General features: G+C 39.8%; 3 protein-coding genes and 1 long non-coding RNA gene across 5 annotated transcripts; 3 read left to right on the forward strand and 1 right to left on the reverse strand.

Moving 5' to 3' along the window:
* Positions 1 to 895: 895 nt before the first annotated feature.
* Positions 896 to 4,957, forward strand: LOC105264094 (major facilitator superfamily domain-containing protein 1-like). Its single transcript, XM_011300733.1, has 5 exons — positions 896 to 1,904; positions 2,042 to 2,458; positions 2,750 to 3,174; positions 3,808 to 4,046; positions 4,266 to 4,957. The coding sequence occupies exons 1-5, from the start codon at positions 1,486 to 1,488 to the stop codon at positions 4,308 to 4,310; spliced, it is 1,545 nt and encodes a 514-aa protein (XP_011299035.1). The 5' UTR covers positions 896 to 1,485; the 3' UTR covers positions 4,311 to 4,957.
* A 546-nt stretch (positions 4,958 to 5,503) lies between these two features.
* Positions 5,504 to 9,307, forward strand: ath (ATP-dependent RNA helicase DHX33). 2 transcript variants are annotated; one of them, XM_011300735.1, is made up of 5 exons: positions 5,504 to 5,783; positions 6,295 to 6,774; positions 6,898 to 7,701; positions 8,648 to 8,924; positions 9,019 to 9,307. In XM_011300735.1, the coding sequence occupies exons 1-5, from the start codon at positions 5,554 to 5,556 to the stop codon at positions 9,169 to 9,171; spliced, it is 1,944 nt and encodes a 647-aa protein (XP_011299037.1). In that variant the 5' UTR covers positions 5,504 to 5,553; the 3' UTR covers positions 9,172 to 9,307. The 2 variants fall into 2 exon arrangements, with proteins under 2 accessions (XP_011299037.1, XP_011299036.1); XM_011300734.1 differs by having other exon boundaries at positions 6,295 to 7,701.
* Positions 9,308 to 15,442: 6,135 nt separating this feature from the next.
* On the forward strand, positions 15,443 to 22,103 carry Nlg2 (Neuroligin 2). The gene is made up of 6 exons (XM_011300739.1): positions 15,443 to 15,968; positions 17,519 to 17,665; positions 17,996 to 18,441; positions 18,501 to 18,647; positions 19,047 to 19,468; positions 20,072 to 22,103. Exons 1-6 carry the CDS (start codon positions 15,458 to 15,460, stop codon positions 21,234 to 21,236), a joined length of 2,838 nt encoding a protein of 945 aa, XP_011299041.1. The 5' UTR covers positions 15,443 to 15,457; the 3' UTR covers positions 21,237 to 22,103.
* LOC105264098 (uncharacterized) lies at positions 15,919 to 17,558 on the reverse strand. Its single transcript, XR_891962.1, has 3 exons — positions 17,479 to 17,558; positions 16,401 to 16,502; positions 15,919 to 15,991 (listed from the first exon to the last, which is right to left on the reverse strand). It is a non-coding gene; the product is annotated as an uncharacterized lncRNA (long non-coding RNA).
* Positions 22,104 to 26,399: the final 4,296 nt, after the last annotated feature.

The raw sequence follows: 26,399 nt of genomic DNA on the forward strand, positions 1-26,399 counted from the left end.
GTGAAAAATTCGAAATTTTTATAAAAGTATCAGGGGAACATGACAATCGAGGAGCTCTTCACTGAAATTTTCACTGAGTGTGAAAAATTCGAGATTTTTATTCAAGTATCAGGAGAACATGACAATCGAGGAGCTATTCACTGAAATTTTCACTGAAGGTGAAAAATTCGAAATTTTTGTAAAAGTATCAGGGGAACATGATAATCGAGGAGCTATTCAGTTTTTAACCATTATTTCGATTTATTAGCCAGTTACAAAAGAAAAAATTGGAATTATTTAAAAAAAAAAATGAATGACGGCGGGATCGAACCCGGGCCGTCGGCGTGGTAGGCAAGCACGTTACCACTAGGATAACGCATTATTACAATATTTTAATTTCATTAGGGGTATATATTTTGAAAAGGAATTTATTAAAAAAATTTCAAAATTGTTAATTTCACTGAATATCTTCTCGATTTTCAAAAATTCAGTTTTTAAACAATCTTTTGATTGATTAGCCATTAAAAAAAGATCAAATTGGAATTATTTTGAAAAAAAAAAATGAATGGCGCTAGGATCGAACCCTAGCCGCCCGCGTGGCAGGCGAGCACGCTGCCAACTCGACAACGCGCCAATTTTGAAATTATAATTTCATTAGTAGTATATATTCAATACATTGAATAATTTTTTTCATTTGAAATTCCACAAGGGGTGGTTTCCCTCTTCCGCTCGTTCTACAGTCGACTAAATTTCTGTTATAAATAGAAAATACATACAATATAAATACAATAACAATAAATAAAAAACAAAAAGCATTCCTGCTGCAGAAAATAAAATTCACCCCGTCGACTTGATGGACACCCCCGCATTGCGTGTGGCGCCCTCCCTCTCTCCGGGTGCAGTACTTAGCACAGTACTCTACTGCAGTCAATCCTCTTTGCCCCCCATCAGCAGCTGTTTTTTCAGCATAATAACCACAACACCCACACCATATCGAACGCCCCGAAATAATAAAAAGCCGTATTTGACGGGCTGTCTGCTCAGTGGCTGTGTGAATCATCAGTTATCTTGGCTGTTGGAGATCTGTTCTGGTTCAGTGACAGTGACGTATGGAACGGAATAAAAATTGTCTGCTTCCGTGCTTTGTTCACGTTTCCATTTCCTCCGAGGTGCTGTCAATCTCGAAACATTTTTATTTATCCAAAAATTCTGAAAAAAAACAACAACAACAACAAGAATAACAGTGAAACTCGTGTGAACAACAGATAAATCAACCACCTGTGACAGAAAAATCACTTGCAGGATTGAAAAAGAGAATTAGTGCATTAAAATTTTGTTGGACAACAACAAAAAATAATAAAGACAAGTCCAACAGTCAACAAAGATCAAAATTCATTGTCATCAGGAGATAATGACATGAGGTGGAGGCATGCATGCTGTTGACAGATAACAAAGAACAATCATTCGAGGAAGTCTAAGTAATAATAAGAAGAATAGGGGGGCGTTATGGAGGGTGGCATAATAGAAACACCAGATCCGAGTCAGAATGCATCGAGTTACGAGGACGTGGCAAACAATGGATGTTGTAATCCAAAGGGGAAACCATGGAGATTTCTAGGACTGGCACTCATGTGTCTGCTGGGCTTTGGCTCTTATTTCTGCTACGACAATCCTGCTGCCTTGCAGGATTACTTCAAGAATGACCTGGAAATGTCCACCAGCCAATTCGTACTCCTTTACTCCATCTACTCCTGGCCAAATGTCGTTATGTGTTTTATTGGAGGATTTCTCTTAGATAGTGTCTTCGGAATTCGTCTCGGGACCATCATTTACATGGGACTGGCACTCGCTGGACAACTTCTGTTCGCCACTGGAGCTGTTTTCAATGGTTTCTGGACAATGATGCTTGGACGTTTAATATTTGGGTAAAGCATGATGTTAAACATCAGTTTTATTGCGTTAATGGTTAAAAAAATAATAAAAGACGACAATATTCTTTGAATAAAGCTATAAAGGTACTCAGATTTCATTAATTAATCGTCATTAATTGCTTTTCCTTTAGAATTGGAGCAGAATCTCTGGCTGTAGCTCAAAACAGCTACGCTGTCCTCTGGTTCAAGGGAAAAGAATTGAACATGGTATTTGGTCTCCAACTCTCCTTCGCAAGACTAGGATCAACAGTTAATTTCCTAGTGATGGAGCCAATCTACGGTTACGTATCAAAACTTTATTCAGGCTCTCAGTGTATTGGGGTGGTTCTCTTCCTGGCAGCTCTCACCTGCGTATTCTCCATGCTATGCGCTGTGTTCCTGGGCCTAATGGACAAACGAACCGAGACTGTACTTCGTCGAGGTCATGGCGAAGAGCAACCGGTCATCAGACTGACTGATGTCAAATATTTCAACGGAATCTTCTGGTTTATAGCCGTTATCTGCATCGCCTACTACGTCGCAATTTTCCCCTTCATCGCACTGGGAAAGTACGTATCACCCTGAACTTTTCCCCAATTATAAATACCACTGAAGGATTCCTGAATCTCCCAATTCCGATGTTCTCTCATAAATTACTGATAATCACCACTTTTTTCCCCTTTAAAATAATTCTTCAAAATAGCAATTAATTTGTCTTGTCTAACAATTCCAATAATTCATTTATAATCAACGAATCTGGAAACAGATTAATATATTATATCATTCTGACATTTATTTTAATTTAATTTCAAGCTTTTTGATAATAAATATTGATAATTGATGGATAATTTTCATTGCAGAGTTTATTTTATGAGGAAATACGACTTCAGTGCAGCATCAGCCAATACAGTGACTTCTCTGATTTATTCAATCTCAGCAGTGGCTTCACCTGTCTTTGGATATGCTGTGGACAGACTGGGAAAGAATGTTCTTTTTGTTTTTCTCAGTATTATTGGGACCATTGTGGCACATGGATTGCTGGCATTTACATTTGTCGATCCTTACGTCTGCATGATCACCCTGGGCCTTTCTTATTCAATGCTGGCTAGCAGTCTCTGGCCTCTAATTGCTCTCGTTATACCTGAGTATCAATTGGGAACAGCTTATGGAATCGCTCAGGCTGTGCAGAATCTTGGGCTTGCTGTCGTATCGATCCTTGCTGGGATGATTGTGGATAAAGGGGGGTATCTCATGCTCGAGATGTTCTTCCTTGGGTGGCTTTGGGGTAAATATTTTTCTTTCATTAAGGGTTCAAGGGATTTACTGTGATAGAAAGATTTAAGTTATTTATCAAGATTGCTTCAGAGAATTTTGTGAGCTTCTCAATATTTTTTTTACGTTTCTCACTGATGGGATCAAAGTAAAACGTTTTGAAAATATTTGCACGGTAATTTTAATTATAATGCTATTAATCTGGAATTAATCTGTTAATTTTATGAATATCTGAGCAGACTGGAGACTGGGAAATTGATGGAGAGATTTTTCGCGCAATTTTATTTATTCTGTGAATGGTGGAATAAATATCACAACATTATCGGGACAGAAAATCCATTTCCATGCATTTCAAAACGCTTTCTGCTCATGATTTTATAGAAGAACAAATTATTATTCAGATATTTCTCGTTGGAACGCTTGTCATCGACTTGAATTTCCAATATCCTCTTTTCCGAACAAAGCTATTGAGAATTGGAGAAAAGAAAAAAAAAACGACATTCCACTTTGCCCCGAGTTGGATGTCCTCGAGGAATTAAAACAAAACTGATCCCAAATAAATTCTATTTATTCTTGAAATACTCGATAGTTTTTCCTTTAGTTTCCGCTATGAAATTTTATGTAACCCTGTTATTGTTCTTTCCAGTATCTCTCATTACATGCGTAATCATATGGGTGAACGATCTATCTCAAACCGGAGGCTATCTAAATATGACACCAAAACAACGAGAGATCTATGAAGCTAGTCGGCCAACAGCGGATAGACTGGAGCGTGAAAAACTCCTATCCAACGAATCAACATCCGATTTATCCGCCGATGACCTGTTACAGCCCCAGTCCGACATAAGTATACGAAATCGCTATCTCTCCAGAATTGGAGCGACGGTAATTTAATGCATTTCATTTAAAACAGGAAAGATTGCATGATGCAAAAAGATAAAGTAGCTCTAGCCTTCCGGTGAATAAATAAATGCTGATGTCATTGACAACTGAAAATTCAAGGGGAAAATAAATGAGAGGGAAAATAGAAAAAATATATCGGAAGATAGAGGCACTTTAACTTGTAGAATAATTATGTTGACGTAATAATTTTATTTTGTTTAGCTCCCAGGGCCGGTTAAAACCACTACGTACAGAGCACTACGATGACCGCTCATCGTTTAGGCCCATTTAATAGCATAATCCATTAACATCTCGTGTGTCGGACGATAATCGATATTGCTCACTGTGTCTTCCCCCCTGTCGTAGCATGGCATAATTAATCTGTGATACATTGATAGAATTAACGTTAACGTAAGAGAATAATATATCGAGGATTTATTAACAGAGACATTTTATCGCCAGAGGTTGAATCTGTAATTAATCATTGGAAAATTGTCCAGCGAGGAGCAGTGACGCACAATAATTATTGAAGAGATATATTACGTGATAAGTTGTTTATTGCGTATGAAAAATGGCGACAAGATCTTTTTGTGGTATTTACTCTAGGATTTCGTTGTAGGATAAAGAATTGGAGATTCGGAATTTTAAATATGAAAGATCTTGTTGTCAATTTTTATATTTGATGGAGTCAGAACTGGTGGAAGAGATTGATTCAAGAGATTGATCTGGAATTTATTCATCTTCTTTCACCCTTTCATAACTGCATATATTATACGAAGTAACACGTGCATTTTATAAATAATTAAGCAATGAAATTCGAAATGAGAATAATGATTGTGAGACATTTTCTTAAGTGTGTGGGTACACAGTAATTCTGTTTTATAATAAAACATCTAATCATTCCAATTTAATAATCGATTGTGTACACTATTTTTTCATCCTGATGTCATCTTGAATTCATTTCCTCTACCCACACAAAATAAAATACCGAAATTCCATTCAACACAAGGAAAAGGCCTTGAGAAATTAAAACTAGAACGAAATGAATTCAATGACTCGTTAATTTTGGAAATATCTCCGGAACTAAAGGGCCCATCAAAATTTGTGTCAAAATCATTTTTGCAGAGCTGATCAAGCCCTTCAAAAGATCTTATCACAAAAATTTCGATATCTCCACTAGATTTCGAGATATTGTTAGAAAATCTGCGGACGAGGCAAGTTGAGTTACCAGTTACCCAGTGTCTTACGAAATGATGAGGGAAAATTCAGGAGTGCAGGTCCTAGAGCAATCTGCTCCATGGGTTCCAGGATTATTATGGATTATTATGATTCTGTGTTTACAATGGTGTATGGTACATGAAGTTTTGACGTCAGAGGATCAATGGAGGGAGAACAGCTGTGCGCAGTGTTCAACACGTGTGTTTCCACTGTATACATTGTCCTAGTGGTCGTCGAGTGATTGTCCCATTCTGTGATGATACAAAGAGCTTAATTTTTTAATTGAGAGACAATGGGTGTGCACGACAGCACAGACTCTAAGTACAATGTTATGGGAAGCTCCAGTTTCTCAAAACTCACCCCAAAACGTCCCAATACTGTGCACTTCTTCAATGATGGACCACCCAACAAAATCCACAAACACGAGACCCCAGAGGGACACCAGAATGGGGTCGAGGTCAAATCCAATCCCAATATTCAACAGCAGAGGAAGGCCTTACCTGTCTATAAACATCGAAAAAGGTCATTAGTTCTAAGATAAATTAAAAAATTCAGACAATTATAAAGGAACAACTTGAGGTTACTCTTGAGTTTCCCTTGATTTCCAGGAGATGGCGGTGATGGTTTTATTTCCTAGAAAAATATCAATCCCAATAATTAGCGGTCATTTGATTTTGGTATTGTGTTTCCAATTATTGATTTATCGGTGGGCAAATGCAATTGTGGGAATTACTTGAAATTGGTTGAAATTAGTTTTCTTGAATATTTGCACTCTAAAATATTTTTACATCATTTTTCGTAATTGGAAAATCATTATAATTAATATTATGCAATTAATAAATTCAATAAGTCATTTTCTCGTTACAAAGAAATCGTTCTGAAACCCTGAAAAAAATTTAATTTATTAAGAATTTTCTTCGATAAAGAAAATGATTCCCTCGAAATTTTCCAAAATTTTCAAAAATCCGCAAATTCCCTCGGAATAAACCGTACGAAGGGTAAAAATTTCATCCCCTCGGTGACGATGTTGCAGACTCCTGGAAGAGATTCGCAAGCACAACAGCCTGATAATAATCGGTGAAACGGGAAGTGGAAAGACCACTCAGATTCCCCAGCTGCTGTTATCATCAGGAATGCAAGGTGGCAGCGGTTGCATAGGTATAACTCAACCACGTCGTGTAGCAGCAGTGAGCATCGCACGTCGAGTAGCCCAAGAACAAGGGGTCCAATTAGGTAGCCAAGTGGGCTACTGCGTTCGTTTCGAGGACGTAAGTACCTCAGACACACGAATAAAGTACCTAACCGACGGTATGATGGTGCGAGAGGCAATGAGAGACGAGAATCTCTCTGACTACTCCATAATAATCCTGGACGAGGCGCACGAGCGTTCAGTACAAACGGACGTGCTCCTGGGAGTGGCACGTCGTGCCCAAAGCCTCCGTAAGCTCAAATCCCAGACACCCCTGAAGCTGCTGATAATGTCAGCAACGATGGATGCAGATAAATTTCGCAAGTACTTTCAGGCACCTGTTATATATCTAGAGGGTAGACAATATCCCGTGAACATCTACCACACGACGAGACACCAGGATGACTATACATTCGCCTCACTGGTATCGGCTTTTAAAATTCACAGGGAGTCACCGGCCAACGAGGATATCCTCGTGTTTCTCACGGGTCAGGAGGAGATCGAGGCTGCTGTGATGACAGCGAGACAAGTGGCTAAACAATTAGAGAAGACTAGTGAGGTGCATCCACCCCTCAAAGTATTTCCATTGTACTCGGCTCTGCCAACTCATCAACAGCTCGAGGCCTTCAAGCCCTCACCCCCGGGGATGCGCAAACTAGTTCTGTCGACCAATGTCGCTGAGACTTCTGTCACCATTGGGGGAATAAGACACGTAATCGATACTGGTGTCGTCAAAGTCAGGACCCATCATCCCACCACTGGGCTCGATGTTCTCAGGGTGGAAAATATATCGAAAGCACAGGCTTGGCAGAGAACTGGAAGAGCTGGACGTGAATCGCCTGGCAAATGCTACAGAACGTACACCAATAATGATTTTGAGAGAATGAAGGAGATGCCTGTGCCGGAGATTCAGAGGTGCTCTCTAGCTGGTGTTGCCCTCCAGCTGTTGGCCATTGGAGTTGATATTACAACCTTTGATTTCATGGATAAACCACCCAAGGAAGCTGTTGAGGTGGCTGTTGGCTGCCTCGAGAAACTGGGAGCTGTCAAAGGATCTCCTCCACAGCTCACCACTCTTGGAAAAACCATGTCGTTATTTCCACTTGATCCTCGTTTCACTAAGGTTCTTCTCGCTTCCGTTGAGCACAAGTGCCTTGAAGAAGCTTTAACCGTTATTGCTTTACTTTCTGGAGAGTCTGTGTTCACCGAACCCCCTGCTAAACGCGAACAGGCGCATGCTGCCAGAGCTAGGTAATTTATTTACGAATATCGCATCCTGAATTCGAAATTCAATTGACCATTTTTTTCCATCAGTGATAGTTATCCGGGGATTTTACTTCTCAATGGGGAATTTAATGTAAACAGAGACGAGGGATCGATATTAATTATTTTGTTATTTGTTCAGACACATTTGTATCAATCATCTGGCGCTTGTTAAGCTTCGTCGAGTGATGGAGATCGATGAGGGGATTAGTCATTTCGAATTGTCAATTGATTACTGGAATTATTGATTTTATTTCTGAGATCATCACTGATTTTTATCAGCTGTAATTTTTTTAATGAATTAGTGATTGTTTAATAATATTGTTGTGTGATTATAATTTTAATAGCAATGTTAATATTCTTTAATTCTTTTACAAATATTTCTTCGGAAGGGAATCGTTTAATCTTTTAAGAAAAAATATTCTTTAACGGTTTGGAAGAGAGGAATCAGGTTTACAACTCGAACGATTGAAGTGATAATATCATCGCAAAGTTTTCAAATATAGAGGATTGAATGTGGGACTCAGATGAATGTTCTGTTCAACTACTGAAGGCAGTTAGGATTTCATGACATTCCATGTCCAATGATCGTATTCTCCAATTTTCGTTATTTAAAAAAATGTCATTTAATTAATTTCTAAAAAACACATCGGCTTTTTCCTTCTTGCAGATGTGAAATTTAAATAATTTGCTATTTAAACTGAAACTCTATTTCAACTAACGTGAGAACTCTTTTCTTGAAATGGAAAAATTCGCTCTCCAGTTTCGAACAAGTACCTATAAAATTTAAAGTCGTAAGTTTTCATTCCCGGAGTATTCAATTCCCTCAAAATCCTCAGCTTTAATTTTCAAGTCACGAACTTCTTGAGACAAAGAAAAACGTGGGTGTAGTCTTTTGATGACCAGAATGATAGACCCCAAAAAATTCCAACAGATTTGCCTCGATGGAGGGTGACCATGTGACCCTTCTTAATGTATACCGAGGGTATATGGGTGCTTCCCAGAAGAAGCCGTGGTGTCACGACAATTTTCTTCACCCCAGGAACTTGGAATACGCCACGGAGGTACGTAAACAGCTCGCTGGATTAGCAGAGAGAGCTAATTTGGAGAGAGCAAGCTGCGGTGCTAACACAGAGTCATTAAGAAAATCATTACTCGAGGGCCTCTCGGATAATCTCGCTGAGCTCCAACGAGATAACACTTACCTAACGGTAAATATCTGAATAAATTGGGATGATAACGCGGGCATAATTGATCAGAATACTTTTACTGTCTCATGAATATACATTTATTGATCGTTTTCAGTTGAGCACGAGACAACCAGTTGCCATTCATCCGTCCTCTACTTTGCATACATCGAGGCCTCAGCTTGTTCTTTTCACTGAAGTTGTAGCAACAGGAAGGTGTTACCTCAGGGATCTCTCCGTCATCGACTCCTCGTGGATCACCACCAAATGATTTATTCTCTCTTAATCATTTATTCTTTCACCAATTGTTTGTATTCATTTATCTTCATCGATGGGTGTGAGATTGAAAAAATATGTTGAACATCGGTTTTAATAATTGTTTTTAGAAATTCATTTCGATGATTATATGTTGGAAAATTATTATTCTTCTACTCTCAACAAATGTCCATATTTCTCCATTTTTCTACTCTTCTGACATTTTGGTAATAAAAATTATTAATTATATATCTTGAATTTTTTTATACCCTAGATCGGTTTTTCGGATTTTTTACATTTATTTCAATTATTATTCTGCAAAGTTAATTGAAAAATTCATGTGCCAGTCAAATGGCAATTCTCCACTCGTTCTATTTTCAAAACAAAACCAATTCACTAAAATCTTCAATTTGTTTTCGTCCGATTGTTTTTTAAGATTATTTTTACAAAAAAAATTCCGATAAAAAGCAAACCATTAATATAACGCATTCATTATTCCACATATCCCAATAAAAAAATCCACCCCTAACAGATCCCGAACGATCCATAAATCCCGATCTTTCCACACCCCGAATATATCGCTAATAAAAACCAACGAAACAAACCATTCACTTCATTTTTATGGCCTTCAAAAAAAAAACCCCTCGATCGGTTATTCCCACACATTCCCTGTTTTTACTGTCAACAATCCCCTAATGTTGTTTTAACATTATGAAAAACCCAGTGGAGTCGACTGAATTTGATTATTCAATACATTCAACAGGTGACTCCCCAACTTTCAAATATTATTACCACCTTACAGCTATTTACCCCTCGTTTATTCTTAATCACCAATTATCCAAGAGCTAATAAACTCCCACCCCATTATCCAAGTAATTCATTACCCTAAAAATAGTTTTCCATCCAAAATTGAATGAAAGTTTCGTGACACAATGTACCCGAGTGTCATCCACCCTCAACTCAAATAAAACCTCAAAACCACATTCTTACAGCCCCGTAATATGACTGAATATCGCACAGACTTTCTTCCAAGAAAATGGAAAAACTTTCCCACAGAGACGAGAGATACCGTATTTTCCCGGGGTGCAGTTCACCCCATTCCCAACCGCACCAGAAAATTCAAACAGACGACTGAATGGCCCCACGTAAAAAGCAAGTTGATGATGTACAAAAAATGGAATCTCCGTCCAAAGAAAAATCTCCAGGCAATCATTCCCCGAACAAGACTTTCTCATTAACTTTCTCATTGTCGGTCAATTGACTGCTAAATAATTTCATACGTTATTTCCAAATATTTTTCAGTCTTCAGTCACCGACGTCTACCTAATGGAAGAACCCGAGAAACCTTTCACCCCTGTCATTTTCCTCAACAAAAAGCCACAACTACCCGAGTCCATCATCTCCATAATGAATTAATAACCCGTTCCCATTCACCCACAAACACAAACCCCATTCCCCCACGAAGTGAAAGAACTCGTTTTCATTTTTTTCCGTTTTACTTATCTCCACCATTTTCCTGAAGGGCATTTCCCCTTGATCCATGCATTTCATTCCGCAGTGTTCAAGCATCTCTGAATGATTTATGGGGTTCAGTAAACATCGTCTAGAGATTTAACTCCTGAAAGATCGTCCACTTTAAACTTCTATTCCCCCATGTTTATTTTTTCCCCCAACACGATCTCATGCTCTAGCCATCAGCTATTCAGCACAACGAGTTGGAATAAAATATTTGGCGAATGACAGAAAGTCATTTCTATCGGCCCAGGCACGTAGAACATGGATAGAAGCTTTGGAGATATTCCATGCTGATCCCTGCCGATTTTCAAGGGTGCAACAGGTGGTAGGGGAATTGAAAAATTTATCAGTTGGATTTCTGGGTTCATACACTAAACTCTCGATACAGTCGTTGTCACTTCACCGCCCTTCGATTATTCTGATTGCTGTGAGGTCTTCATCAATCCTTGACGCAATAGCAACACCAGAAGCTGCAGAAATTATTGATAACCCCCAGTCCCCCAGCATTGATCAGCATCTTCACTTATTTAATCAGGTATTTAATCAATATATTATTCCATTGATAACAAATAAGGACTTTAAACTGAGGGATTGATGAGTCAAACCTTTGCTTTCACATAATTCGTGATGTCTCTGATTGTTCTGCAGCTTTCAGCACCAGTGGATGAATATTTAATATTTAATTAGCTCCAGCACTGATCCACTGGGCACACTTGGTGTAAATATAATCCCAGGTGCACGAGAAGATGATTGAGGACTTGACCAGTGTGGCGACAATCTCAATAGCAGTGACTAGACTCCCCAGGAGTTTACGGACCACGACGATGATTGAATTCTCCTTTATTCCATCGACCAGAGCAAACTCCAGAATGGCCTCATCCATTCTTTTAATCGGCGACAAGTCCCTTCCCCCAATCACACTCTTCGTTGCTATTTTCGTGAATCTCTCACTCGTGTCGCTCTGGAACGACGCTAATTTCGATGAGTCCTCGATGTTTCTTGAGGAGTTTTTCATTGGTCCATTGACACTATCCAAACTTGGATCCAGCGACACTAGCTTCACGATTAATCCAGGATGAGGGGAATTCGCCTCGATGTAGCTCCCTACCTTCAGGAATTTCGAGGTGATACACATTCCCAGGGAGAATTCTTCTTGATGATGGAGGTAGAATTGACGGGAAGTGTCTAGCCAGCTCCATGGAGAATCGTCAGGGTATTTTATTCTGGACTCAACTTTATTGGAATTCAGTGATAGCAAGAGGGCAATGATCAGTTTATTCGTTCTCATTGCTACCTTATTTTATTTTCGTTGAGTTTAACTGAGGGATCACTACTGAGTGCCAACTCCAGTCCCAAAAACTTTCAGGAGTTCAAACTCAATTAGCTGAATGACCGATTCGTAATGAGGGTCATTAGGACTGTTAAGTGTCCCTCGGTTAAAAATTATGGCCGTTTATCCGGAAATCCTGTCAATCTAGATGTTTTCGCTGATAGTTTATCTTTCCAAACATTTGATTTTCATTGACTAAAGATTAATTATCGACTTTATAATGTTTTTGTCGGAAAAAATAATCGTTGGTTAAAGATAACTGCTAAATATGTGTCCTAGAATTACATTTTTACGTAATTTACGTTTTTAATCTCATGAATTATGAGTTTGAAATTGTAATTTACGTTTACATTTTTTATGTGTAGATTAGTCGAATAGTAAATTAATTATTTCGTTTACAAGATTTTTAAGGCCCGGATGGACTGTCTGGAAAAGATAATTTATTCCAAAAAAACGATTAATTGCCAAAGTAATTAGGAATCCGAATTTCGTAGTAAATTATCTTTTCTAGATAATCCACCCGAGCCTTAAAAATTCATTATTACTGTTAAGGCTCGGGTGGATTATCTAGAAAAGATCATTTATTTATTTCAATTAACAATTATTTATTTCAATAATTGTTAGCTAGCGTTCTAGCGGTTGTCAACAACTAGGCCGCTAGCTAACAATTAAAAAAAAAACGATTAATTGACGGAGTAATTAGACGTCCCAATTTTGGAGTAAATTATCTTTTCCAGACAGTCCATTCGGGCCTTAAAATAGTGTTGATTAATTTTATTTCGTAATTGGCTTCTGGATTAGTGGGTCAATGCAATAATGAAGTTAACCAGTTATTTGAGCTTTATTATTCTCTCGTAATTTGATATTGCAATTGCTGGTCGTGATGGAAACTTCATCCTGTGTATTCTGATATTTTCAGCAATTTCGTGGTAATGAAAATATCCAAGTTTACTTTGTCCGATAATTGAGGGGAAATTCGCGGGAATACTCCAGCCGATGTAAATTAATTTTGCGGGATCTTTCTTCGCTCTGGGTTATCACAACTCACTGATAACAAATCCAGATGAAAGAAATAGTTTATCAATCGTCACAGTGAATTTTTCTCCGGTTGAATTTCACCCCTCGGCGTCGATTTTCCTCATTTTTCCCTCAGAGAATTTGAATTCAACTTGAATTTCACTCTGAAAAACAATTATTATCATAATAATTACTTTCACAACTCCAATTATTTCTCCAGAAATAAATCCCCCATGAATATTCAAAAATAATTCAGCTGAAGCGATTAATTGTTCATTAAATTTTGACGACTGAATTTATTCGACAGAAGTAATTTTATCAGAATATGAAAAGCAAGTGAAAAAAATAAAAAACTCAATCCCCGAAGTAAGCCATCCGTAATGACGGCCATGAGAAGAGTCAAGAGTTCTCTTTGAAGGTCCCATAATCCCCCAAAAGTCCTCACCCCTCAGAGCAATGGTCTCACCCCCGTAAATATTAGTCCGACGTATCATCCCCGAGGAATGTGAATGATGTAATATCTGTGAGTTGGATCGATGATTCTTTTTGCATCCCCCATCCCCAAAAATGTTGAGATGGATCGCATGAGCCGGATGAATCTCAACTTTTCAATAATTCCCACGATATTCGCCCAAATTACGAAAAACAAGAAAACCAGGGAAAGGGTGGGGGTTGAAAATATTGCATAGGGGTAGAAGGTAGTACCTGGCAGAGTGCCACAGATTGGTGTAGAGGAAGGGTAGAATTTAAGAAGCCCAGCCTCTTTGTTTCTTAAAAAACATGAAGAGATGGGGTGAAGCGAAAGGTGGGCAATTTTTTTGTCGGGGGGTTTCTGGACGATTGGAATGAAAAAGTCGTGATAACGCTTGGGGGGTGGGGGGTTGAAGGCGAGTGGATGCTCGTTCCACAAGGATGTGATGGGTGAAGGACTAAAGCGTAGGAAGTGGAGGATGCTTAGTAGAAATAGGTGGTGGAGATGGTGGAGGTGGTGGAGGTGATGGAGGTGGTGGAGGTGGAGGAGGTGGTGGAGGAAGAGGAGGTGGAGGAGGAAGAGGAGGAAGAGAAGATGGAAGAGGAGATGGAAGAGGAGATGGAAGAGGAGATGGAAGAGCGGCGATGACCGGGATTGGCGAGGGTTGCCGTGGTGGTATCGATCGTCGGGGGGTTGGTTTGAAGAGTGTGTGGGTGGTTGGTGGTGGTTGTAGTTGGGTGAAAAGCCCCGGCTTTGGCGTCGGCGCGCGTCGTCGATAGCTGAATACACATATATAGGTTTTAGCCCCTGGGGTTGGTTTGCTGTGTACCCGGAGCGTACAGCGTACAGCGTACGGCAACGCGCTGGAGTGAATTTGCCGCGGCAGTTGTGTCCTGCGGTGCCTGGGAGACGGTTCACCCTCGACAGGCACCTTTTGGGTGGATGATATAACGAGCGAGAGTGAAAAAGAGAAGAGTCGCGTCGAACATTGGGTGGCAGGAGGGGTTGGTAGAAGGTGGTAGAGGGGTGGCAGAAGGTGAAAGGGGGTGGCAGGAGGTGGCAGGAGGTGGCAGGAGGTGGCAGGAGGTGGCTCTGGGGGTGATATGAAGAGGAATGAGTGGATCAAAGGGGTAGGGAGAATATGCGCGAGACAAATCTGCGTACTAGTGAACGGTATATAAGGTATTGGGAGGTGAGAGGTGGTACATTAGTCGACGTTGAGACTTTGGAGATGTCTGTTGGAATGTGATGAGATACGTGATGATAACTTGGGTGACATACCGTCCTTATTCTCCAGGATGGAGACGTGAGACATCTAGGCCAATATGTGATATTGGATACTGATGTTTTTTTATTTTTCGATTGGATCAATGGATTTCGAGTGATTTGGGTTTGATGTCGGTGGAGACTGATGAGGAGGCTACGGGATTAGGGAAGTTACGGCTGATTAAATCAGCCAGATGATGGAACTGTTGTGGCTGGAGGGATCGTCAACAGCATCAACGTGGCTTACGACGGTGCTGACGAGGCCATCGTCCGGGTATTTACAGGTGCTGAGGAATTTAAATTGGTTGATCATTAGTATTGGTGATTTACTGGGCTGCTACGAGAGTTGTCGATGGTACCGGCTCATCGATAGAGCATTTGCCGTTAACGTGATTTGCGGGGGTGATAAATTCATTGGAGACATTGGTGTAACAATTGTCGATATTAACAGTTATAATAAATTAGGTGGTGGTGAGTTGAAGCAGGAGATTGAGATACTGGGGGAAGAGGAAGAAGGAGGAGATAAAGAAGGAGGGAAAGACTATTACAGATGCGGTGGTCCGGGGGGGCGGGCCGCGGCGGCGTGACGCGATGCGGACGCGCCCCTCCTGGACAACTGCTATCGGGAATATTGAGAAATCCTGTAAATCCTACAGTGTCCCGACGCAAGTTGTTAAACTATACAAATTACTCATCATTGGTATGTCTATTGCTGGTACTATACCAATTGCACATACCCAGCAGCATGAGCCCCTTCAGTCACTCAATTATCAGCAACACCAGCAACAACAGCAACAACAGCATCAACAGCATCAACAGCATCAACAGCATCAGCAGCAACAGCAGCATCAGCAGCAACAGCAGCAACAACTCAAATACAGTACACGACAAGTTAAAACGAGATACGGCACACTCCGTGGAATTGTACCGCGCTCGTCCCTCGTTGAAGGTGTTGAGGCATACCTCGGTGTACCATACGCAACACCACCACTTGGTGCATTACGCTACATGCCACCAGTCACACCGACCCAGTGGCGTGGAACAAAACTTGCCGATACAATGCCACCCCCGTGCCCGCAGAAGATACCACCATCAACCGATCCAACTATTTCAAGACCAAGACGTCATTACATCGATAGGATTACACCGTTGCTCGTTAATCAGAGCGAGGACTGCCTTTATCTCAATCTATACGTGCCACGGCCATCCCACAGTGAGTAATTATTATATCAATCTCTGAAAAAGAAAGAGAAAAAAAAAACAATGACGATGCAATTTTTTTTTTTTCTTCTCTTCTACCCCAGCAAAAGTTTCATTTCAAGTGGTAACTCTCGACTTTAACTATCGGAAATGAAACTTTGCCCGGTATCTGTGAAATATCCACTGGAATTGCTACATTTGTTATGCATTTGTTGGCTAGCTCGTTATCTGAAATATACCGAGAGATGAATGTCTGCATGCTGTGGAGATATGGGCATTCATTGAAAAGCGCATAATATGGTGCATTGAGGGACGAGAGTTGGGGTATGGCTGACTGGCATTACCCTCCCCCTTCACCCCAGTAATACCTCTTCACTTCACCCTCTCCCCTTTAGTTTTCCCACCTCACCCAACCCCGATTTTCTATTTTCGGTTCATAGCGTACCCGGATGAATGATATCGAGCGACGAAAGGAGAAACCGCAAGGAGATCGTCTCTCACTGGGTCCAGCCAACTGTAGTTGAAAGCCCCGGAGCAACCTGAGACTCTGAAAATATATATATTTTATCATCACCAGAGGAATAGCAATCTCAATGCAAACGGGAATGCAAAACAACCCCCCATCCTCTACCCCTGGCCCTCCACAATTCTCCCCACAATTCTCCCCACAATTCACCCACCCGATTTCCAAGTGAATTTTCTATTTTGGAGGCCGGCACTATCTCATGACGCGTTGCCACTTCAATTCCGTAGTGCATTGTAGTCGTTTCGATCCAACGATAATAGAACCTGCAAGCACCGCGGGAGTGAGGTGGTCTCGTGTCAAAGCTACGGATATTCTTCAGCTTCGCAGCGTCCATTTACCTTTATAAATATAAAAGCCTCAATCTATGACGACGATCAATGGAGAGCGGTATATCCAGTGAATTATTAAAACGCTTGAATAATATTTAACATCCCCGCCATCATTCAGGGAATTAAATTCCACTGGTGGTGGAGGATGAATCTATTGGTGGAGATGAATGGAGGACAACAGCTTCTCAAGTTGGAAAAACTTTTTCGACTGTGCGGTGTCGTGCAAACTACATTATCTCCCCCATCATCCCCCCATTATCCCCCTATCATCCCCCTGTTCATCCCACCGCATCTTGACGGTCAACCCCTTGGCCGGATATGCCACGAGCCGTCAGGATCCATATTCGCAACAGGTGGACGTATCATGGTCCTGTCCCTGTCTATTTCCACCTCCTCAACCCCATCCCACCCTTCATTCACCTCCACCTCCACCACCTCCACAACCTCCACCACCTCCACCACCTCCACCACTTCCACCACTTCCACCACTTCCACCCACTTCCACCTTCCTCCAGAGCCTCCCTACACCCTGTTAAACTCATTCGCAATAACCATTCTCATTTCGAGGTACGATCAAACTGTTAAATAAATGAAGAATACGTGTAACCCACTGGGACATGCTACTTTTTATTGTTCTTCTTTATCGAGTTACTTTTCTCCATTCTTACCCCTTTTTCTTTGGTTCTCTTCTATTTTATCTCGTTGCAGGCAGTAGCACGGAATTGCTGCCAGCACTGCTCCTTATCCACGGTGATTCATACACCTGGGGAACGGGCAATTCATTGGACGGCACTGCCCTTGCCGCACACGGTCGCCTCATCGTAGTATCAATTAATTTTCGTCTCGGTGTTCTAGGTAAAATTATCCATTATATCAAGATTCATTTTTAACTCAATTTACTATTTCTTCAAACTTCAATTCTCTTTATCATACTAAACTCAATATTTATATGAACTAATTGAATTATTTCAAATTATTTTTAATGCTCACTTCATAAATTTTCCTACCGCAATAATGATAAAATAATAATTGAGAAATTTGAATATCGTGGAGTGGAATTTTGGGAGGTACCTCCCAAATGTCGATTTCATGATTTATTCATTCGTGACAATCTAGCAACTCGTGAATATTCAATTGTCTGTCATCATGATGATTATGATGATATTCGAGGTCTCTATACCTTAGGTTTCCTAAAAACGAGCTCCAAAGGTAGTGCCCAGGGTAATTACGGCCTTATGGATCTTGTTGCGGGTCTCCACTGGCTGCGTGAAAATGTTGGAGCCTTTGGCGGTGATCCAGGGCGTTTAAGTGTCCTTGGTCATGGTACTGGTGCAGCGTTGGCAAATTTTTTGGCTGTATCACCGATGGCCAAAGAGCTTGTAGAACGTGTCATCCTCTTGGGGGGCTCTGCACTATCACCCTGGGCCATTCAGCGTGATCCACTGGGAATTAAAAAACGAATTGCTGAACAGACTGGATGCGATGGAAATGTCGAGGCTGATGACATTGCCAGTTGCTTGAGAGGGAGAAGTGTTAAGGAACTTTTGGCTGTTAAACTTGATACACCCAGGTTCACTTCCGGTTTTGCACCCTTCCCTGATGGAGCTGTCCTGCCACATGCTGCGGTGCAGGTAGGTCTTCTCGTTTTTATTCACACAGGCTGGAGCTTTCATCTTCCAAATTATTTCAGGCGGCTCAACCCACTGCCTCATCTGCTGGAGTTTTACCCCTATTACCAGGACCTGGGGGAGAATTCGCTGCTCTAGGTGATCGCGATTTACTCATTGGACTTACCACTAATGAGGCTTGGCTGGACTTGAGCGATGATGATATGAAGGTACATTTTTTTTCATTAATTTATCCCCGCGTTTATTAGTTAGAGTTCCATTTTTTTTCATTGAACAATTTGAAACAATATTTTTCACACTGAAAAAATCGATCAATAAAGTAAAAATTGACAGTTAATAAATAACTGCAGTGAATGGATGTCAGATTTTCATTTGTCACCGTGAATTATTCAACTACGATTTATTGGGTATTGAATTTATTTCCCCACATCAATTTTGGAAAAGCCTGATTCAGAATATCGAGAGTTTTTTCAGTTTTTTTTATTCTCCTGCTATAATTCAGGTGATTCCTGTGGGATACAGCTTGGGAAGTAGTAATTAATGAATATCTCGAACGATAAAAAAAAATCGAGATGATTTTGGAATGATAAATATTTTTTTTTTTGCAGAATGGACTGAACGAGAGCCGGAGGGACAGAATTCTTCGGACATTTGTCCGCAACACCTATCGTTATCACCTCAACGAGATTTATTCGACTCTCAGAAACGAATACACGGATTGGGAACGAAGTGAGCAGAGTCCAGTGGCAATTCGCGAGGGTCTCCTCTCACTCCTCGGCGATGGTCAAGTAGCAGCACCACTCCTCAAGCTCGCGTCACTCCATTCGACCTCAGGTGGTCGCGGCTTCTTCCTTCATTTTCAACCTGGTGAACTACCTAGTCAACGAGGAGAAGAACTCCCCTATCTTCTCGGCATTCCTCTCCTCAGGAACGAGCCCAATCGGTACAGCGACCTCGAGAATTACACCCTCGAGGACGAGAATCTCTCCAGGATGCTCGTTCGATACCTCTCGAACTTCGTACGCAGAGGGTAAGTTTTATTCAACAATTTCATCCAGTTTATCTCCAGATAGAAAATATTCTACAACAATTTCAGGCTTTATCCCCTTATGCAAAACAGGAAACGTACTCCGGAAGTAAAAAGCCCAGGAAATAAAAATAATAGAACAAATCCCCTGTTACAGAGTACGATAAACCCTTCCGTTTCTTCCTCCCGTCAAAAAACCTGGGGTGGAGCAAAAAAAAATCCAGCGGATCTAGATCCGTCACGGGTGATATATCCGTTAAATTTTAACGCGAACGTTAAACCAATGCGATTTTTATAATTATCACGATTCATCGGCTGAACAACGAGAATTTGCATAATCTTTTAAAAATTATTGCAATTTTTGTTGATGTTATTTCTCAATTCTCTATGAACTTCTAAAACTTATCTAAAAGTTTCAAACCTCCACTGCATCGCACCGACAATAACCGAATTCTCAAAAAAAAAAAAAATTCCTACTGGAATTTCCTCCGCGATTTTTAGTGAATCGACAAGAAAAATGGGTCGATGCCTCGCTCGTCTGGCCCCTGGATATGCCGAGGTGAAAAATAAAAAAAACTCGCTAACCGAAGCTGTTCTTGTCCCCAGTGATCCAAACGAGGGTTACACCGACGCCTTCACCAAGAGCACCCCTTTCTGGGATTCGTACGACTCAATAAACCAGTTATACCTCGAAGCGAGTAAATCACCAGAGATGCGCTCCCATTATCGCGGCCACAAAATGGCCCTATGGTTGAATTTACTGCCTCAGCTTCATCGTCCAGGTTACGAGATCAGTATGCGTCATCATCACCTAGCTGACAATCCACGTTTGTACGAGGGTGCCGTTAGACAACAGACAATGGCACTGCCCCTCCCACCACCACCACTATCAGCACCAATGCCAACAGAAGCCTCAATGTCATCACCCAAGTCCATCACACCAGTGACAACTGAATGTACGACAAATTTATCATCCCTCCCAATGAGCACACCATCAACTTATCCAACTGCTTACCCAACTCAACAACCACATCCAAAGTTGTCACCAGGTCCGAATAATCTTCTCCGAAAATTTGCATCAAATCATTATCAAAGCTACACAACTGCCCTAACAGTAACAATAGCCGTTGGAATATTTCTCCTTCTTCTGAATATTCTCATATTCGCTGGTATCTATCACCAGAGAGACAGAAATGCAGCGGCAGCAGCAGCTGCTGCAGCTGCTGCCGCTGTAGCAGCCGCTACCACATCATCATCAAACTCCTCCTCCTCGATGAAGAGTTATCTCGAGCACAAGAAGAAGGAACAATTGCTCGAGGCTGGCTGCTCTGGCGATCACTCAATCAGCTCGAGCGGTGGTAAACTCTCGAGGCTATCCTCCTTCATCATGACTGACTCGATATCATCGAGTCCACCTCACAAGCACAAGCTCGCTCAGGAGCTTGAGCTTCAACTCCAGGAATTTCAGTGCTCACCACCACCAGGTGGCAAGAGAATGTCCCTGGATCCACCCTCGTACATCACCAGGAGTCCTGGCAAACGCAGCAGAACTCCTTCACCGTGTGTCGATGTTGCTGCTCGTGATAATGAGCTCGAGGCACACGATCCGGGAATTCCACCCCTCGATGATGACTATGAGGATGATTTTCTACCAGAACCACCACCACCTCCGAAAGTACCAGCCCCCATCGTCTGTCCAGGAATTCTGAGGCAACCCGGTACACCTGGAAGTGCGAAAAAACGTGTGCAGATACAGGAGATATCGGTATAGACAATTTTATGAAAATGATAACTATTGAGAGGGATTTGATAAACTATTTTACATGGTAATTAAAATGTTAATGTTTATCGTTGTGTGCGATTTTGTTTAATTTGTGTTCATCAGCTCAGGTAAATAGTATGTTTGATCAGAGCCAAGTGGAATTATTGAGAGATGAGGAATTGGGATTGAATTAATTAACGAATACATTTAATGATGCCGATTTAATTGTGGATAATCATAAAACAAGTGGATATTGTTTTTCATTGAGCACAATGTGTTTTTCGTCGATTCTAGGGGATTGTGGTTGCGTTGATCGTGTGTATCCCAGTGACAAATGAACAGGTGAAAGAATTATTGAATTTAAAGGATTTAATCTCGATAAAACGACCCGGAGCATTACTGTAAGCGAACGCACAATGCATCGAAAATTGTAGTACGAGTTTTGAATGAATGGATTATTCATGGCTATGAGAAATGTGAATTAATCCCCACAATTTTGCATACGTGAAAATAACATAACGAACACACAAACAACTCAGAGTAAGCTATTATTGACGAATAAATTATTAAGAGATTATATAAACAATTATAAGTTAATAATACCTAAATCAAATAAATTTAAATTAATGAAAATTACCTAAACCCAAGTGTGGGGCCATTCGTAAATCCAATACCGTTAATTTTAGCTTGAATAGAATTGAAGAAACCTATATTATAAATCGCCATCAAGATTATTGTAATCGCTCATTGTGTTAATGCATTTAAAATTGACAGAGTGTTATTAGATGGGTGAGTGATGTGAGTAATTCGAGGAAAAGTCGACGAGAAATTTATCAATGTTTCGAATGTTGGTATTTGATTGGAAATAAATTCATTGGAGCATTTGCCATCGAGGTGCACGTCACTCTACCCTCTCTATTTTTATCTTTAATATTTCCTTAATTAATTTAACTCCTTAATTAACTCCTGAAAATTAATTATTTCATTATTTCTGTTAAATCATGGATTAATTAATCATCTCCATTTGTCTCTCATTCAGAAAACACGAACGGCTAGAATAAAACGGAGGAATTGTTTGATAGATTAATTAGTGGTGACGGATAATTTTTGTTTTTTTAATAATGCTTATGTTTTTATTTATTATTACTATTTTTTTGGGGGGATGGTCATCTGAGGAGAGCCACCGTCCAAACGGAAATGAAAATAAAATGATTTTAAGGACTTTTAGAAGTTCTATAAAAGTTTGAAAATAAAAAAAAACGTGTTACATATCGCTGTTTACAACGCAACACAGTAATTTGAGTCCAAGTGATAACGTAAAGCGTAAACTAATTAACAGTGAAAATTCTGTTGAAATTCATTCTGCGGTGAAGTACTACCAACAAATTGTTTTAAACATTCGGCTGACGTTTTCGATTTCCAAGAAATTCTCAATTCAATAAATTAATTCATTTAATTAACAGCGAAAACTCAAAATTTTATGCAAAAATTCCCCAAAATTATGAATTAGCCCAATTAATTGATAGTAATTAATTGATCTAATTAATTAATTAATTGGTTGATAAATCTGAAAAATTTCCGAAAGTTTCGCGTGAATATATTTTTGTATTTCCATTAATTCTAGATTTAGAATTCTGAAAGAGAAATTCTAGTCTTCGTTGATGACTCGTTATCAATTGATTGGAAATAAATGGATTGGATCGTTTATCGACGAGGAGTAAATCGCTGCACTTGGCCCTCTTTTCATGATCTCTTTTATCTTTTAGAAAAATTCATTAAAATGATGATAAAAAAATGATGTTTGAGGGGCTCAAGGAGGCGAAGGCGCTTGCCATTCGCTGGGTTCGGAATTTTCCAGCTGACAAAGTGAATTAGATGCTTCAACAGTTCTCGAGTGCTGGCACGATCCCGCATTCTCCTGAGGGCCTTGATACAGTAGTCAATAGGATGAAGATGTCCGGTTGACTTGCATTAATTTATTTATATTTTATTTAAACATCTGCGCGGAAACTTCAGCTCTTTAGAAAATCCGCGGTGAAAAATTCAAAATCGCGTACCTCAGTCGCAATTCAATTTTCATGAAATTCTATTAGAAATTCCCAACATATCATTATTTTTAATATATTATATGTAATATTTTAATGAATAAACAAATAATTTTTAATTGTCAGTAAATTCTGCTGCGGAGTGGTAAACTAGGAAAATTGATTTTTTTACGAGCCCAGTTTTTACCCGATTTCTCGGAATTGAAGAAAAATAATGATATTTCCAGAGATACCTTTTTTGTAGCTCTGATTATCTTCTATAAAAAATGTTTAAACAAAAAATCCACTATCCGTCTTCAATTTGAAGATAATAACGAAAAACTGCCACCGAAAAAAATGCATTCATTCTAAACAAATGCATCAATATGAGAATTAATATTGCGAATTTTATAGCAGTCAATAAATTGACTTGGCAAAAATCATTATTTTCGTGAGATTAATTCTGTAGTTTGTCTGATACCCGAGTGGTATCAATCAGTGATAACTACGTCTTATCTAATGATAATCATTCACGGGAGCTAGACTGCTATGTGTCTAGGAAATCCTTGATAGTTTTATTGACACATTTCTGGGATTTTAAAGGCATGACCCCACGGGGGAATCTATCTTGGGAAACTTGTTGGATTTATTGAAAATAGTAGACGTCGAGATGAAAGATGGTGTGGGACGAATTGTTGGGAAATAGGCACGTATCCGATATGTGACGAAGCGAGTCTTGAAAAGCCGTCGCAATATTGAAATATTCCGCCACGAAAGTGTCTTCTGGATTGAATTGAAAATGCCGAGATGTTCTCAACTCCTGGATAATACCGATACATATTAAATCGACATTCCCCCCCTCCCCTACGTGCCCCCTTATTAAATCCGTTATTAAATTAAATTAAATCCCCTCCCCTCATATTTTATTCGAACAGTTTTTCTTTTTTTTTTTTTCATTCGATTTTAATTGATTAATTCGCGCTCAATGATCGATTTGTCCTCAAAAATCGAGAGTCAAATCAAATCAGAATGAAAATGGCGGGCGAAAATTGTGATTCTGTTAAAAAAAATTGGGCAAAATATTTAGAGTGGTTTTCGTTAAAATTTCGATCATGGAAGTTTTATAACAAGACTACAGGGGAATTGAGGAGTTACCCGATGTTGTCCGCCATTTTGTCGACCGCCGTTGTGAGACTCAAAATGGCGGAAACCATCTGGTGACTCCTTAATCCCATTATATTGTGATTGATTTTCCGTGAATTTTTTTTCACGCCAGTTTTTAGCCAATATCTCGGAATTGAAAGAATATATCAAATTTTTTGCATCTACCTTTTTTATAGAAGATTATGAGAGGTACAAAAAAGGTATCTTTAAAAAAAACGCTATCTTCCTTCAATTCCGAGAGATCGGGTAAAAACTGGTCTCGAAAAAAAATGCACTTATCCTAATTTATCACTTTACATCAGAATTATTATTTAATCATCATTAAAGTATGATTATTATTAGGTTTTAAGGTTGATGCGGTGATTCGAATTCCAGTAAGTTGTTTCGAATTGCCAGGTGGTATTCCGATATTTCATAATGGTTTTTCATCGAACGCCAAACTTTCTATTGATAGGTATTACGTGTGGTACGTCGTGTGCGTGATAATGAAGCGGTTAAATCTTCATAGTAATTGAGGCTTTCACCTTGAGCATAAATTGTTGGACTCTTATCAATCGGTCACCAGGCGATAGTGTACCGCGTGTACTGAAATATTGTTTACAGGAATAAAGAGATATTATCGAGATCCACTTCTCAATTATCAGTGAATACCGATTTTTCGCGGAGAGCACCGCGGAATCCAAATCGAGATAAACATCCGGAAATATCGCGCATTTTTCTGGACTGACGTAAGACTATACGTGTGACAATATGATTGGAAATTTTCCGCAGGATTTTCCGGAGCGAGGAGATCCGTTTTTCATCTCCAATCATTTTATCTTCCGTTTTCACCAAAATTACCGGTTAATTAATTTTTTTTAGGTTTCTAATAAATTGTCGAACGATATTTAATGCAAATTTTCAGGATTTTCCGGGAAATCGTCATTTCAAAAGAGATTCATTAGTCACTGAATTAAATCTTCGCCTTAGCCCTGGAATTTTCCGAAAAAATTTTCGAAGATTAAAAGAAATGGAAATTATTACTATTTTCCGAGTTCTCTGAAGAATATGCATTCACACCCGAAAATATTTACGCAAAATATAAAAAATGTTTGAAAAATATAACAAAATATAATATTAATATAATATTAATATTATGCATTTTCAAAATTCTAAAAATCGATTAATCCTGGGCAAAAAACTCCAAAGATGCGAAAAAAATGTAATAAATCCCGGACGGATGCAGCGGGATATTCTCTTCAATTTTATTCCCCACGCCACCGTCTCACGTTATGAAATAACAAGCTTAATAATTCAAAATAAATCACCGTCTGGGAAGAAAGCCGTCCCCCCAATTTATCCACAATTCCACCAAAACCCACACCGACAATCCAGAAACGATCCGTGGAAAACTCGTAACAGATTCCACACGCGTGTCCTCTGAAAATCATTTTCCCCATTTCAATTATTCGCACACGTGTTTCCACGAAAAAAATTGACCATCCAAGAAATCCAAGTGGAATTCCACTCATCCTGCGAATTACCCCAACACTTGAGTCCGCGATTCATACACATAATAATGAGCGTTAATTGAGAGAGAAGTCGTGGGGGATTGAGCTCGGTACATAGCGACCAGTAGATCGCGACAGATCTGGGTGCAACGTTCCATTTAACGTTGTTCTCATGAAGAATAAATAAATGGAGATGAGAAAAAAAGAAGAAAGAAGGGAGAACTAAAAAAAAAAATCCTGACAGGACATCAGAGAACAGGAGCGGCCAACACAATCGACCGTCCGGTGGTGCCCATTTCCGTTGACCACTTGTTCTCATTCCACTTTACAATTCTCCCACCAATTTTTACCCAAGTGTTTATAAAGCCCATAGCAGTAGCCAATATCCCCATAAACATCAACAGAGTATCCCCACCTGTTTGACGAGAGCTTAAAGCCGAGCGATTTGAACAGTTCAATGATAATCGTTAACGATAGTTATTACCTGGTACAAT

Source organism: Fopius arisanus, unplaced genomic scaffold (genome assembly GCF_000806365.1).
Source record: "Fopius arisanus strain USDA-PBARC FA_bdor unplaced genomic scaffold, ASM80636v1 scaffold00019, whole genome shotgun sequence".
NCBI lineage: Eukaryota > Metazoa > Arthropoda > Insecta > Hymenoptera > Braconidae > Fopius > Fopius arisanus.

What these genes read in the sequence shown, in the direction of transcription:
- LOC105264094 (XM_011300733.1), top strand. Translation starts at nt 1,486, where the DNA reads ATGGAGGGTGGCATAATAGAAACACCAGATCCGAGTCAGAATGCATCG. An exon ending in CTTGGACGTTTAATATTTGG is followed by an intron (nt 1,905 to 2,041) that starts GTAAAGCATGAT and finishes CTTTTCCTTTAG; the next exon opens with AATTGGAGCAGAATCTCTGG. An exon ending in TCTCCAGAATTGGAGCGACG is followed by an intron (nt 4,047 to 4,265) that starts GTAATTTAATGC and finishes TATTTTGTTTAG; the next exon opens with CTCCCAGGGCCGGTTAAAAC.
- ath (XM_011300734.1), top strand. Translation starts at nt 5,554, where the DNA reads ATGGGTGTGCACGACAGCACAGACTCTAAGTACAATGTTATGGGAAGC. An exon ending in GTCTATAAACATCGAAAAAG is followed by an intron (nt 5,784 to 6,294) that starts GTCATTAGTTCT and finishes ACGATGTTGCAG; the next exon opens with ACTCCTGGAAGAGATTCGCA. An exon ending in GCGCATGCTGCCAGAGCTAG is followed by an intron (nt 7,702 to 8,647) that starts GTAATTTATTTA and finishes AAATTCCAACAG; the next exon opens with ATTTGCCTCGATGGAGGGTG.
- Nlg2 (XM_011300739.1), top strand. Translation starts at nt 15,458, where the DNA reads ATGTCTATTGCTGGTACTATACCAATTGCACATACCCAGCAGCATGAG. An exon ending in CGTGCCACGGCCATCCCACA is followed by an intron (nt 15,969 to 17,518) that starts GTGAGTAATTAT and finishes ATCTCGTTGCAG; the next exon opens with GCAGTAGCACGGAATTGCTG. An exon ending in TGAGCGATGATGATATGAAG is followed by an intron (nt 18,648 to 19,046) that starts GTACATTTTTTT and finishes TTTTTTTTGCAG; the next exon opens with AATGGACTGAACGAGAGCCG.